The following is a 14027-nucleotide window of genomic DNA, read 5'->3' as shown; positions in this document are numbered from 1 at the left end:
GTCAGATTTGACAGAAAAAAACAGCTACTCTTAACTATTATGATGAAATGTTCTAAAATAAAAGTAGTTATTAGGCTGGTTAAAAAGCACTTGACTAGAACCACAGAGAATTATCTTCCCCAAGAAGACACTAGAAGACACTGTTAAAAATGCGGTAAATCAAATGCAACAGAGCCACAAGGCAAACACATATAAACTGACTAAAATTACAGTACTTTCATTCTCATGGGTTTCCTTTATATTATCTTGAAGACAAACGGATTGTGATCTTCCAAAATACCAAAAGTAGCTTGAAATGTTATCAATTCCTTAACAGAATGAGGACTTTTGACTATAAATACAGTAATATCTGAAAGGTTTCAATGCATGATAAAATTATGCATCATAAACTTCAAATTACCATACAGTGGACTCCCTGGTATCCCACCTAATGACACAACAAACAAACAAGCTATCGAGCAAGAATCTGTTAACAGTTTTATTTTTTTTTATGTTAAATACCATGGGACAGGATTGTAAGGATGAAAAACTCAGTCAACAACTGCCTCACAAGGGATAAGAAAAATTCTGCCATGATATTAGCAAAGGTAAAGGAGAAAATTTACACTGTAAGAGGCACCATCTCCCCACAGAATACCTCTTGGCATTTCCTGAATGAGTGGGATTAGCAATCTAAATAAATCATATTTTAAGAGGTAACAGCAACAGATAAAATTTAAAGGGATTATTAAAATAACATTTACAAGACTGAACAATTCTTGAACTCTTATTAAAACCACAAAGAAAGAACAATTCTTTATTTATGAATTTCATAAAGGACTGAATGTGCAACTGACATCTGCTAGTGATGATCTGGTAATATACAATTTGTCCAGGAGCCGAACAGTTTGTTTTATTGTGTTTTCTAACCGTAAGAGATCATTAAAGGCAAAGCCTATATGACGCTGTATACACACACCAAAAAAAAAAAAGTCACCGTGGGCCATACTACCAATGAAATGGTAGGTAAACAAATCTTTTTCTGGTCAAGAGAAAAAAAAAAGAAATAGCACTCTGCATGCTTCACTCTACAAGATGAACTTCCCTAGAAAGAACCCGATGAAAATGGCTGCAATTACGACAAGAAGGGAAGGAAGAGGACTGGCGACATTATCTCTGAAGGATGCAGCTGAGGTGGATCCAGGTTTATCCGAATGTGCTACCTTTCTGAGCCTTAAGCCTTCATCCTAGAAAAAAATACACGCACAAAAAGAGGTTTTAAAAACAAGTATGCATACAGTAAAAACTGCCAAGCTAAAAATCTATGGGCAGAGAGCAGATCAGTGTGCATGTGGCTGGGATGGGAACAGGGACTAACCGCTAACCAGCATTAAGAAGACTTTCTAGGGTGATGGAAACTTTCTAACACTGGATTCTAGTAATGAGTGCACAATTCTATAAATTTACTAGAAATGACTAAATTGTATACTCACAATGGGTGTCTTTACGGAATATAAATTATACCTCCAAACTGCCAATTTTAAAAACCAGAGCTAAAAAATGTGCTCCTAAAAAACTGAAAAATAAATAAATACATGGCTGGATTTATACAGAAGGAAACAACCTGCTAAAATGTATGAATACAAGTAAGGAAGACTTCTGTGCATGTACTGATTTCCATGATGTTATTTTTAGTTACCAAAGACCATCAGGAACAAAGCTGTGGTCTGATTTATGGACACACGGCAACCAGGGCACCCACACAGCAGAAGCACAGGAACTATCCAGCCAAAAGAAAAGGCAGGATTTTATAGGATTTGGAGGAAGGGGGAATTTCAGGATAAAATTTAAATAGCAAGTGTTTTGATAAACTCAAAGCAGGAGGCCAACTGGGTCTTGACTACAAAGGACACACTAAATCCTGCTTCTTCAGAAACAACAAACTACAACAGCTATGGAATGTTGTATACGGAACCCACCCCCTCTTTTGTCACTGTGCCTCTAGATCTGAAGAGGAAGACTGCTTTTCTGTGTCAAAGTAACTCAGATCCTCTAGACACGAGTGGGTTGCTTGGTTCTTACTGGTATGATTTCACACAGCAAAGTTTTCCGACAGTATGATTTTAAGAGAGAATGTTTCTCAGGAAGAAAGCAGCAGTCACTCAACCACTCAACCTAGGAGGCTGTTGGGACCCTTTACCAGCCACAGTGAGTGCCTGGGAAAAATACTGATACCTATTACCTAGGCAACTGGCTTTATCTGTGTCCATCATCCAACCAGATGAATGACAGGGCAGATTTTTACTTCCTTAGTGCAAGCTAATTTTTCTTTTCTCACACTGATTCCTCTAGTATGCTTACTAATACCAATTTAAAAAGCCCACCTCAGCTCATACTGGTTTATTGGCAATTAGTGGATTCTCTGAGGGTTTGTGGGATTTTTTTAGTCGTATGTTCATTAGTCCTGTGTGAAGAGAACGATTCTCAATCCCAGCAAGAACTTTAGAGAATCCTCCTAGTGATTCTGATTTCCTAGCTCTGGGGAGGGCCTAGGAAACCATTTTTTTTTAAATAATTTTTAATGTTTATTTATTTTTGAGAGACAGAGAGACAGTATGAGCAGAGGAGGGTCAGAGGGAGACACAGAATTTGAAGCAGGTTCCAAGCTCTGTCAGTGCAGAGCCCTGCATGGGGTTCGAACCCACAAACCATGAGATCATGACCTGAGCCAAAGTCGGACACTTAACCAACTGAGCCACCCAGGTGCCCCTAGCATGGATTAAGAACCACAGGACTAAGGGAATAAAAAGGAACAGTGATCAGACATGTTCAAGAAAGTTAATCTAATGCCAACAAATTATGATGGGCCTTATGTATGAAATGTTAAAGGACCTATAATTGATTCTATAAACAAGTCGTCTTCAAAATTCTTGTGGTTTATCTTTTAAACAGCAGAATGCCTTTTCAAATCACATCTCCTACAGCACATTAGCCAATGAAGAGAGACCAGCACCCAAGTCTCACTCACCTCTCTACCTGTCCACCCTTCCTATTTTCCAACCCTGCCCTACTTATGTTATTCCTACTATTTCCACTTCTCCCCCACTGCGGAGAGAGTAACAAATGTACTGAGTATGCTAAGGAGTACATCTTTCATCGAAGAAGAGAACCGTGCCACGGAAGTCATGGCAGATAAAATAAAGGTAATAAAAACAACATCCTTAAAAATCTATGGTGTGTGGATATAGGTGTGAAATGAAAGATAATCTTTCCACTATCCAGAGAATACTGGGGCCCCTGAGGGGTACAGTGAAACAGGAAGAGACAGAAAATTATTTCAGCACAGATCAATTCAAGATACAGTGCCTCTGATTCAGAGTACATACAGTTCCTATATACATCCAACAGATGGAATAATCAAATGTAGATTACATCCCTTCATTTAGCTTATTTACTTCTATATATTTTTATATCACCTACTTTGATTTTTTTAAAAAAAAGCTTCAAACAAACCTTAAAAAAGGCAATTCAAAGTATTCAGGTCTTGAAATAAGCAATTATTTTTCAAAGGCATATTATTAATATACTCCACACATATTCAATAGTCCTCATTCACCAGTTCATCCATTTATGCATGGTCTGTGAATGCAAAGATGAATGAGTACAGCCCTTGCCCCCAAAGAACTACTGCCCACTAGAGGGAGAAAGACCTCCGACAAACAGGAGCAGTAATGTGACAGAGGCTTCATGGAAACAAAGAAGAGAGCATTCCAAAAGTGTATTTCTTGTCTTCTAAGGGGAAGAGAGTCCTAGAAAAGGTTATACTGAAAGGTGACAAGAACCAAGTACCAAAAGACAAGAGCCCAGGTATGAATATGCTTGTAAGGGCAGGAACAGGATTTCAGGGCATTCCAGTCAGAAGAAGAGTTTGCGCTACAGCAAAAAAGAGACCATAAACAGAGAAGCTTCAGAATACTCTAGTTCAACGTTGTCCAATAGAAGCATAAGCTTCAAATGTGAGCCACTTACATACTTTTATATTTTTTAACAACACATTTAAAAGGTAAAAAGAAAATGGTTAGGTGAATTTTAATAAAAATTTTCAATCCAACATAACCAAAATTCAATCCAATATATTCTATTTTATTCAATCTGATACAACCAAAATACTATTTCAATAAATAACAATACATAAAGGAGATATTTTACTTTTCTGTACTAAGTCTAATAAATCAAGGAGTATTTTACACTCCCAACCCATGTCAATTCAAGCTAGCCACATTTCAAGTGCTCAACAGCCCCGTACGTATGTCCCCTACTATGTGGGAAAGCACCATTTTAGAAGCTTCATATGAAACAGAATGTGAAGGACGTTACTAACGAGAGAGGAAACTAGTAATGCCACAGGCCAGATCACAAATAACTAGGACATCTACTAGGGAAGGAACTTGCAGGCAATGAGAAGCCACAGCAAAACTGTAAAAGAGGCCAGAGTAGAAAGCAAAGACATAATCAAATTGGGGAAAAGGAACTGACAAAGGATAAATTTTAAAGCGGACAGATAAAATGGCCTAACAATATTCACATATCCTAGGCTTTCATTTGAATCAACTTATTTTCAAAAAGCAACTTACTCTCAGGTGTCGATTTTCTTCTGATAGCTTCATCATTTCTCCCTGAAGTCTTTTACATTCTTCCATGAGTTTCCTTGTTTCAGTATCATTGAGTGAAACACTATGCGGTTTTGGCATGGGTCCATCAGGTTTAGAGACATTCAGCTGACTGTTTTTGCTGGGTTCCAGATCATTCTGTATTACAAAGACAGTGGGACTTTAACGGACCAAATCCCCTTACAGGCTTTAAACAAATAAATACAAGTTGAAACTCCACACTTTTCTTCTCCAAAAAATTAGTTAAATAGAATTTTTGAGGTTGTGGTTTCATTAATGTAAATCTTTTTACATTCCAAACATTACAATGTCTGTGAACAATTTTTAGAAGGACTAAATCAATAAAGGTCGGCAATTAGAGAAGTCAAAATAAGCCCACTCCCTCCTCTATTCCCCAAACCCTTTGCACTTACCTCCACCATAGCACTTATCATATATCATCATAATGTATTTTTGATGTTCTTTCCTACAACACTTCAAAGGCTGGGAGAGCAAGAGTCATTTCTCTTTGTATTTACCCCTAAACCCAGCACTTTGTCCAATGACTGATGCCAACCAAAATCCAAATATAAAGGTCATTTTCAGTGATCTGATTCTGCAATTCAAATGAGATTCTGGGAGGGGAAGGGGGGACATTATCGTAATAATTCCAACGAAATTAGGAGACCAACCTAAGAAAAACATTTCAAAGAAAACCTAACTTCTATTAATGGGAAAAAAATAACTGAAGAATATAAGCACCGGAGGGGAGATAATGAACACGAATACACCATGGGGAGGGGAGAAAGGGGAGTTAATTTAAACATAAATGATTCTTTCAAATCATATCAAACACTGTTTGCTTTAATTCATGAAATTCAATATGGAATCACCATAGTACCTAGTTTTAAAACTGTGGGCCCCAAAAGTGTCATTCTTACCAGCTTACCCAATACAGAGAAACACCTAGGATAGTGCCTAAGTAAGTGTTCCTGAGCCTGTGGTCTAAAATGCCTCAATATCCTTTGCCCTTACGTCATATATACCATCTCTCACACACACTCACACACACACACACACACACTAATAGTATTAATGCAACGAGTCATCTCTTTAAAATTTTACTTGCTAGAAATCTAACTTGTTAGATTTTTTAAAAAGTTGTTTTATTCAGATATAAGCTCTAAAAAAAATTTCCAAAATCAACTTTATGGCATTCCAGTCCTCAATAAGATTTCATTACAGGTTATACAGCAATCACACCATCCCAGGTCCCAGATTTATATTAAATGTAAACAGTTGTTTGTTCAAGAGGTAAAACTAGTATTTCTTATGAAGGGAATTTGATTTGATCACTATCCCTAAATCCATTCAAAATTAATAATGTTTATGAGGTTCCAATGTACAACACCATATATTTGACCTGTCGACACTCAGGATTTTTATATCTTTCTTCAGAAGCTTATCAGGCTGTGAAGGGCTTTAAGGAGCCTACTTCAAATGTCCTCCCCTGAGTTTTTCTCTTGCTAGCTTTCTTGTTCTTCACAGTATCCTCCCCTTGCCCCTCTCTATTATTAAAAATATGTATCAGATATAGCTTCTCTCCACCAATATTCTTACTCTTTCCCTTAACAGTAATTAGAATTCATTTCAAAATGACTTTTCAAGTGTGCTCCAATTCCAATCCAGAACAAGCCCAAATTCTGAAAATAAGGGCCGTTCACTGCCTTCCTCTATAAAGATAAAAGCAACAGTCAATAATATGACAACTAAAGAATCCTCAGTTTCTAAGAATTTGGGGAAAAATATACTCATATGAGAATGTTGACTAAAAATTAAGAGGAGATACATTTGGTCAATAAGAAAAAAATTAAAGAATCATCAAACTTCACAACTGGCTTTTCATTTTTAAATAAATTCTTGAAATTTCAGAAAATTTAGAATTATAAGAGGGAAGGAGAGGAAACTACCCATCTCATCAACCCCACCCAACTATTATTTAAACAGTGTCTTCCAATATTTTCTCATATGCACATTTTATAAAACCAGTATGCACTGCAACATTATCTTTATCCATTTATATGTACATGTTTTATCATTTAAAATGATACGATGTCATTAATTATTCTATTCTGTGCTTAACTAAAATTACTTAGGGTGCCTGGGTGGCTCAGTCAGTTAAGCCTCCGATTCTTTAGTTCAGCTCAGGTCATGATCTCAGGGTCGTGAAATCAAGCCCATGGGGCTCCACGCTCAGTGTGAGCCTGCCTGATACTCTCTCTCCCCCTCTGCCCCTCCCGAGCTTGTGTGTACATGCGTGCACACTCTCTCAAAAAAAATAAACCTCTCACTCTTACCACACATTTGATGGGTAGCTTCCCTCTCTCCAGGATTTTAAATAACATGTCAACAAATATCTCTCATGGTTGGCAGAATTTGAGTTTTCTTTTTCACTGGAATTTTTCTTAATGTTATATTGCTTTTATAACAAAAGAAAATGTCATAACCTATTTGTAGAGCATAAACATACACAACACAAAGAATATAGTGAAGCTTAAACACCTTTTCAACAGTGAGTCAAATAAGACATAAAACAAGTTACTCAGAGCACACATCTATCATTTACTATTATTTGGGCCCCCTACAAACCAGTCAACATACATAGCAGATGTAATGAAATCTAATTTATTTGTGTATATTTTAAGTATAAGCATATATAACTAACTTAATTGGGAGTTAAAAAAAAAAAAAGAGGGGGAGTTGGGCAGAGGGCAGAGTCGTTCATGTAGTAATCATCTGAAAAGCCTGATGGCAACACTAAGGCTGCTGGGACTTTAGGAGCTCCATTAGTGAGGTCTGGCTCCAGGAAAACAGCTCGATCCTCGAGAGTACTTCAGACTGGTCCAGAAAGAGACTGGTTGTTCTGAGAACCACGAAACAAGCACACTAGAGGGACTCAACATGCTGTGACGCTGAGGAAACTGACGAGTAGTAACCTTATATGAACATTATACTTAACACTGCAAACCAGAATAAATGGGAAGGTTATGGCCATGGTATCAATTAAGACAAGAAAATATGCCACATCTTGTACATTTTCCACTATTTTAGATTATTGAGACTCTCTGCAGTAAACACTTGCCATCCATGAATTGAATTTACTTCCATATTCCTTTTTAACAACTTTCAAAAGTTCAATTCCAGTATTTTAAATTATCCCTATTGGAGGTAATCAGAAAACAAGAGCAAGGGACTGGAAACAGAAGGGGACAAGTAAAATATAAGGCAAAACAGGTTTTTGCAAGTGAAGCTGAGGGGTGCAAAGAGGCTAAAGAACATAAATAGAGGGCTATGTTCTTATGAGTCTTAGCAGTTAAGGGATGTAAATGTCTATAAAGGGAATTTAAAAACTAAAACTAAGAGCTATGGCATAAAACTGTCAGAAGCATAATTAAAGCCTTGACCTGGGAAGAGATAGTTTCTGAAAAACAAGGTTACTGAAGACTATTTTCATTCTAAAAAACCAATCTGCTGTTTCTGTAGAATCATGATTCCCAGAAATAAGTTACTAAAAATCACAAAATCAAGATAGTATTAGACATTCAGATAAAGGATCAAACTTTTAAGACTTAGTATACATATTCTCTGCAAAGCCAAATCAAAGTATAAATCAACCTGTTCAAACTATGAGGTTCCTGAAGTTTCTAGTAAACACAAAATGGTAAAGGGAATCATATAGCAACCATTACACCACCCAAAATTACCATTATCTTATTGCTGTTGCTGTAATCTTACTTGAATGTTACATGTATACACACACACACACACACACAGATGCATGCGCGCACACCAGTTAGTGAACTTCACAAAAAAACAACCTAACATTATATGCCTCCTTGAGAGAAGGAACAACCACCCACAAAGCAGCACCTCTCCCCAACCAGCAACAACAAATCAAAATCTTACCAAACCTCTAGATCTGATTTTAGAATATACGAAACAAGAAAAGTTAAATGACACCACAAGGATGCAATCAGCAAAATCTAGTCTATGGGGAAAAGTCTATAAACAAAGCCAGTTTCTTCAATAAATAATTTGAGAGAGAAAAACAAGAGGGAATCTACAGATTAAGAGATTCAGGAACCATAACATCCAATAGCAGTATCTGGACTTTAGCCAATCTCAATTCCAACAAACTGCAAAAAAAAAATTTTTTTTAGGGGTGCTGGGTGGCTCAGTCGGTTAAGTGTCCAACTTTGGCTCAGATCATGATCTCACAGTCTGTGGGTTTGAGCCCCACATCGGGCTCTGTGCTAATAGCTCAGAGCCTGGAGCCTGTTTCAGATTCTGTGTGTGTGTGTGTGTGTGTCTCTCTCTCTCTGCCCCTCCCAAGCTCATGCTCTGTTTCTGTCTCTCAATAATAAACAAACATTAAAAAAATTTTTTTTAATTTTTTAATGGCATTCATGAGACATTTTTGAATGCTAAATAGTTTGGTATTAATGATATTTTAAGCTAATATTAAAGGCTTGATGACAGTATCATCATTAAATTCTTTTTTCCTTTTCTTGAAGTTATCTCTGAATGATATATCCCAAAACAGTTATAGATAAAATTATATTACATCTGGGTTTGTCTTTTGGTGAGGGTTAGATGAAAGAAGATTAACCCTAACCTGGTTAAAGCTGGTCAGGAGTTAAGAGGGGCTCACTGTATCTCAGTAAGTGTTTAAAGTTTTTCCAAATAAAATGTTTAAAAAAAAATTGTCTTTAACACTTATTCCTTACCATTTAAATGGGTACTAACTATACCCCAAACCCAACTCGTTCTATTAGCAGAAATATATTCTGCAGCTAGTTCATCCAAGCTCAGAACTAGATAGTGTCTTGAAGTACTTTGAAATTACTGAACAGACTTTAGGTCACTAGTAATACCTGCTCTGAAGAGATTCCAGGGCCAAACTATTTCTGCTCATGCTCCACGGCACGGGACTCTAGAAACTCCATTCAGAACGTATTCAAGCCCTTTAGCATATCCAAAACTACTTTCTTGGATTACTATGTGCTGTACCTATATGCAAGTACACCTGCTACTCTCCCCTATTGGTTGCTTAAAACAGCTAGACGCTCCTATCATAGCCATATTACTTCCATCAACTTCTGGCTTGGCTTCTTCCTCTTAACCAACAATATCAAATATTTGCATTCTAGCCTTTCTCAGAGTTATCATCTCATATTGTCTGCTACACAGAGTATAACAGAAGTTCAGATGAAAAAGAGTCAGAACTATGTTTAATATTAAAGAATTACAAAAGCTGACATAAAACTCCAACTGAGAAAATATCTAACTGTGCTTTTAAAGTAAGTCAACCCTTATTCCACTCAGTTTTGCTTTGGGGAATAGATCCAAAGGAAAAAACCACACTATATCAAAGAGAGATCAGCATCCCCATGTTCACTGCAGCATTATTTACAACAGCCAAAACATGAAAACAACCTAAATGGCTACTGATCGATGAATGAATAAAAAAAGTTGTGAGTGTATCTCATATAGATATATGTGGGGGGAGGGGGAGAGGAATAAAATGGAATATTATTCAACCACAAAAATGGAAATTCTGCCATCTGTGACAGCATGGATGGACCCTGAGGGCACTATACTAAGTGAAGTAAGTCAGAGAAAGATAAATATTGTATGAGTTCACTTATATGTGGAATCTAAAAAACAACAACAAAAAACTATGGAAAAAGAGATCAGATTTGTGGTTACCAGAGGCAGGGACTAGGGAGTTAGGGGATCTTGTTGAAGGTGGTCAACAGGTATGATACTTCCAATTAAGAGACAAATTAAGTCCTGGGGATATAATGTACAACATGATGACTATACCTAATACAGATATAGGGTATATGTGAAAATTAAGACCATAAACCCTAAGAGATCTCATCACAAGAAAAAAAAATTTTTTTTCCTTTTTCTGTATCCAAATGGCATATTGGATGTTAACTAAACTTTTTATGGTAATTATTTCACAACAGATGTATGTTAAGTCATTACGTTGTACACGTTGAACTTACACAATACTCAATGTCACCTCTGTCTCAATAAAACTGGGGAAAAAAATATTATTAGTCAACCCAGGCTAATGTGCTCTTACATTTTCTCAATTCCAATACTAAGAGCTATGCAAGCTATTAGCTTTCTAGCAGCACTGGCAAAAGAGAAAGTAAACTACAAATGGGAAGCATAAACATGCCACTAAACCCTCCCTTTCCAGTAAGAATACATGCATTTAGGTTTTTAATTTTGGGCAGATACCTCAATATCCCCTTAAAAGGGCATTAAAAAAAAAAAAAAACACATAATTTGATTGGCTACCTATACCTAGTTCGGATAGGTAACTAGGGGTCAATCGTTCTGGCTTATCCTAAAAGAAGAACACAATAATTGAGCCCATATATAAATCTAATCTGTAAATTTACTTTTCAATAGGGCAAATGGCTTCCAGATAAAACCAACGGTCATGTGACATTGTAACCTAAATGTACTCAACATTTTGTTTATCCATATTATTTTATATATTAAGTCACCAAAAGGAAAAACTCACTTGACTTTTTCTAGTCCCTCCTACAAATCACAGAAAGAGACTAAAATCTAAATTTCAGAAGAGGAATAGGGAAAATGACAACTCATTCTATATAATCACAGATGACTTTCTAAACTGCACATATATATCCCTCAGACCTCTAACTGTATCTGCCTCACACTAACCAAAAAGCAACATAAAAATTATTTACTAAGAAATAAAATCAGATGGATTTTGATCAAAATCAACAGTGAATAAAATACCTGGGAATAGCCAAAATTGGGAATAAACTGCTTGTTCATGTAAATTACATCTTTTATCCCCAGACTGCTGGTATACAGTTGTCAAAAAGGGGTTTATGTCTATTATTTAATCCTATTTATGCACATATATATCCCATTCTAAAGAACTTGAGGTGGTTTAAAAGTAGTAAAAAACTGGGGAGAATTAAATGATTCATCATCATGAACATTATACCTAAAAGTATTTTTCTTCTTGAATGGATAAAATGTTCTAAAATGAAAAAAGCATATCAAGTTTTTTAAAACTTAAATGAGCACTGAATCTTATAAAGCAGAAAAGCATCACTACACAACCCAAAAAGGCCAAAAAGAGAAGTGAAATTAATCTCAAAGGAAATGAGAACTTAACAGACTCCTATCTTACATTTTCCTACTTACCAATTTATCATTTTCATTGGGCATTTCAAATACACATCTCAATTTAGAATCCATTAATTCATCAGGCTTTGCCTCTTTCCACTACAAACAAACAAAACGAAACATGAGACAGAGAAAGCATAATGGTGACAAACAGGTTTCCCCTCAGGGACAACGGCCACTGTTTGGAGCAGGGGTAGAGTCTGTGGCTCAGTCAGGAGGCACCGTGGCAGTCTGCACCGATCACCCTGCCACTGGTACCCAGCAACGCCACAGACTTTATATAAGCCTCAAGAAACCTACTATTGCCAGGACTTCTTAGTAGTAGCATTTCTAAAGTGCTTCTAAGAAACACTATTTCTACTATTTCAAAATTCTTTCATTCTTGAAATTATCTGTAATAAACAGATTTACTTTTATTTTAAAAATGAGCTTTCTCAACTGAGAACTACACAAAATCCACAGTGGAAAAAACATTCCCCACAATAAACTCTGTTCCACATCTATACTTACCACAGCTTCCATGTCTGAAGTATTTGGTGGCGCAAAAATTGTTTGTACCATAAACTTGTGTTTACTCTTCTCATTGGGATCATAGTCAAAAGGCTGTAGCATTACTAAATAAGAAAAAAGGACACATTACTTTGTGTATCCTGAATGTGTTTGCTTATCACTCCTATTATCTCATTCACCAATATGCCAATTTAAAAAAAACCAGAAAGAATTCAAGAAACTTAATAATGGATCATTTACAGTAAGATCCAGAATCACCTTTATAGCTTCCAATTATTTTAACAACCCACAAAATACATAGCTATTTAAAAAATAAATATAGGGGCGCCTGAATGGCTTAGTCGGTTAAGCATCTGACTTCAGTTTGGGTCATGATCTCATAGTCCGTGGGTTCGAGCCCCACATCGGGCTCCGCGCTGACAGCTCACATTCTGTGTGTGTGTGTGTGTGTGTGTGTGTGTGTGTGTGTCTCTCTCTCTCTCTGCCCTTCCCCAGCTCACCCTCTGTCTCTCTCTCAAAAATAAAATAAAGACATAAAAAAATTTTTAGTAAAAAATAAATAAAATAAAAATAAATAAAAAATAAATATAAATCAATGTCCTCTCTAAATTTAGGTTTAGGTAAAGTTTCTAAATATTGTTGACATTAAGTATTATAATACCTTTAAATTCAGATTAAAATCTAGTAAATTGTCTATTAAAACTAGTTATAAATATAAGGCTCCATTTTGGTATTTAGTGATTGTATCTTTTAGAATTAGCTAGGATACATAAAGTAGAAATTAAAAGTTAACTTCAAAACTCCCAACCATATGTTAGCGTTTTAATGAAACTAATTTTTGAGGGGCATCGCCTGGGTGGCTCAGTTGGTTAAGCATCTGACTCTGGCTGAGGTCATGATCTTGTGGTTTAGGAGTTCAAGCCCCACATGGGGCTCTGTGCTGACAACTCAGAGACTGGAGCCTGCTTCTCAGACTCTGTGTCTCCCTCTCTCTCTGCCCTTCCCCCGCTCATCCTCTCTCTCTCTCAAAAATAAATCAAAAGATTTAAATTTTTTTAAAACTGAATTTTGAAAATAATCATCTATTCAGAAGTTTATCAATTTGTTTATATCTAATTCTAAAAAAACAAAGTATACAAGGAAAAGGCATATGCTCCCATGATTTCAAGAATATTTTTGTGTCCTAATAATTACAAATTCAAATTTTTCTAAGCACTTAAGCCTTTTAGTAGTCTTTTAAGGGATTTCTAGAGGTTCCATGTGATTGTAACTGATGCCAAATTATGTTAATATAAATTTAATAAAAGACTCTAAGAATGGATCGGCAGTTACACAAAATATGCATATAGTATTATATAAAGTATTCCCCTGCTATCATGTAAATTACTTGTAAGATATACCTTCTATTTATGTGTGTCAACCCTTTCAATAAAAACAAATGCAATTAATGATGAGAAATACCAATTATATAAGAAAATCTTATTTTTAAAGTGGATCTGAGAAGTCCATTAATTCCCATCATAGTTAAAAAAAAAAAAACTTTAAACAGCCAAATACATAGAAAAAAATGCACAGGATAATGCCTCCGAATCCAGATAAAGCGCAATAAATGTCCATTAATACCCTTCACGGAGCAATCACTGT

At 36.0% G+C, this 14027-nt stretch overlaps 1 protein-coding gene across 1 annotated transcript in view; it reads right to left on the bottom strand.

Annotated features, from left to right (window-relative positions):
* Positions 1 to 452: 452 nt before the first annotated feature.
* The window catches only part of VAPA (VAMP associated protein A), a 38236-nt gene continuing 24661 nt past the window's right edge, over positions 453 to 14027 (bottom strand). The window contains exons 3-6 of the mRNA XM_029922032.1: positions 12384 to 12487; positions 11892 to 11972; positions 4614 to 4787; positions 453 to 1226 (exon numbers count right to left, since the gene is read on the bottom strand). Of these exons, the coding sequence (XP_029777892.1) occupies positions 1068 to 1226; positions 4614 to 4787; positions 11892 to 11972; positions 12384 to 12487 (518 nt within the window). The 3' untranslated portion in view covers positions 453 to 1067. The remainder of the gene's footprint in view (positions 1227 to 4613; positions 4788 to 11891; positions 11973 to 12383; positions 12488 to 14027) is intronic.

The sequence above is a fragment of the Suricata suricatta genome, chromosome 14 (assembly GCF_006229205.1).
Source record: "Suricata suricatta isolate VVHF042 chromosome 14, meerkat_22Aug2017_6uvM2_HiC, whole genome shotgun sequence".
Taxonomy (NCBI): Eukaryota; Metazoa; Chordata; class Mammalia; order Carnivora; family Herpestidae; genus Suricata; species Suricata suricatta.
This window is presented reverse-complemented; position numbering and strand designations above follow the sequence as displayed.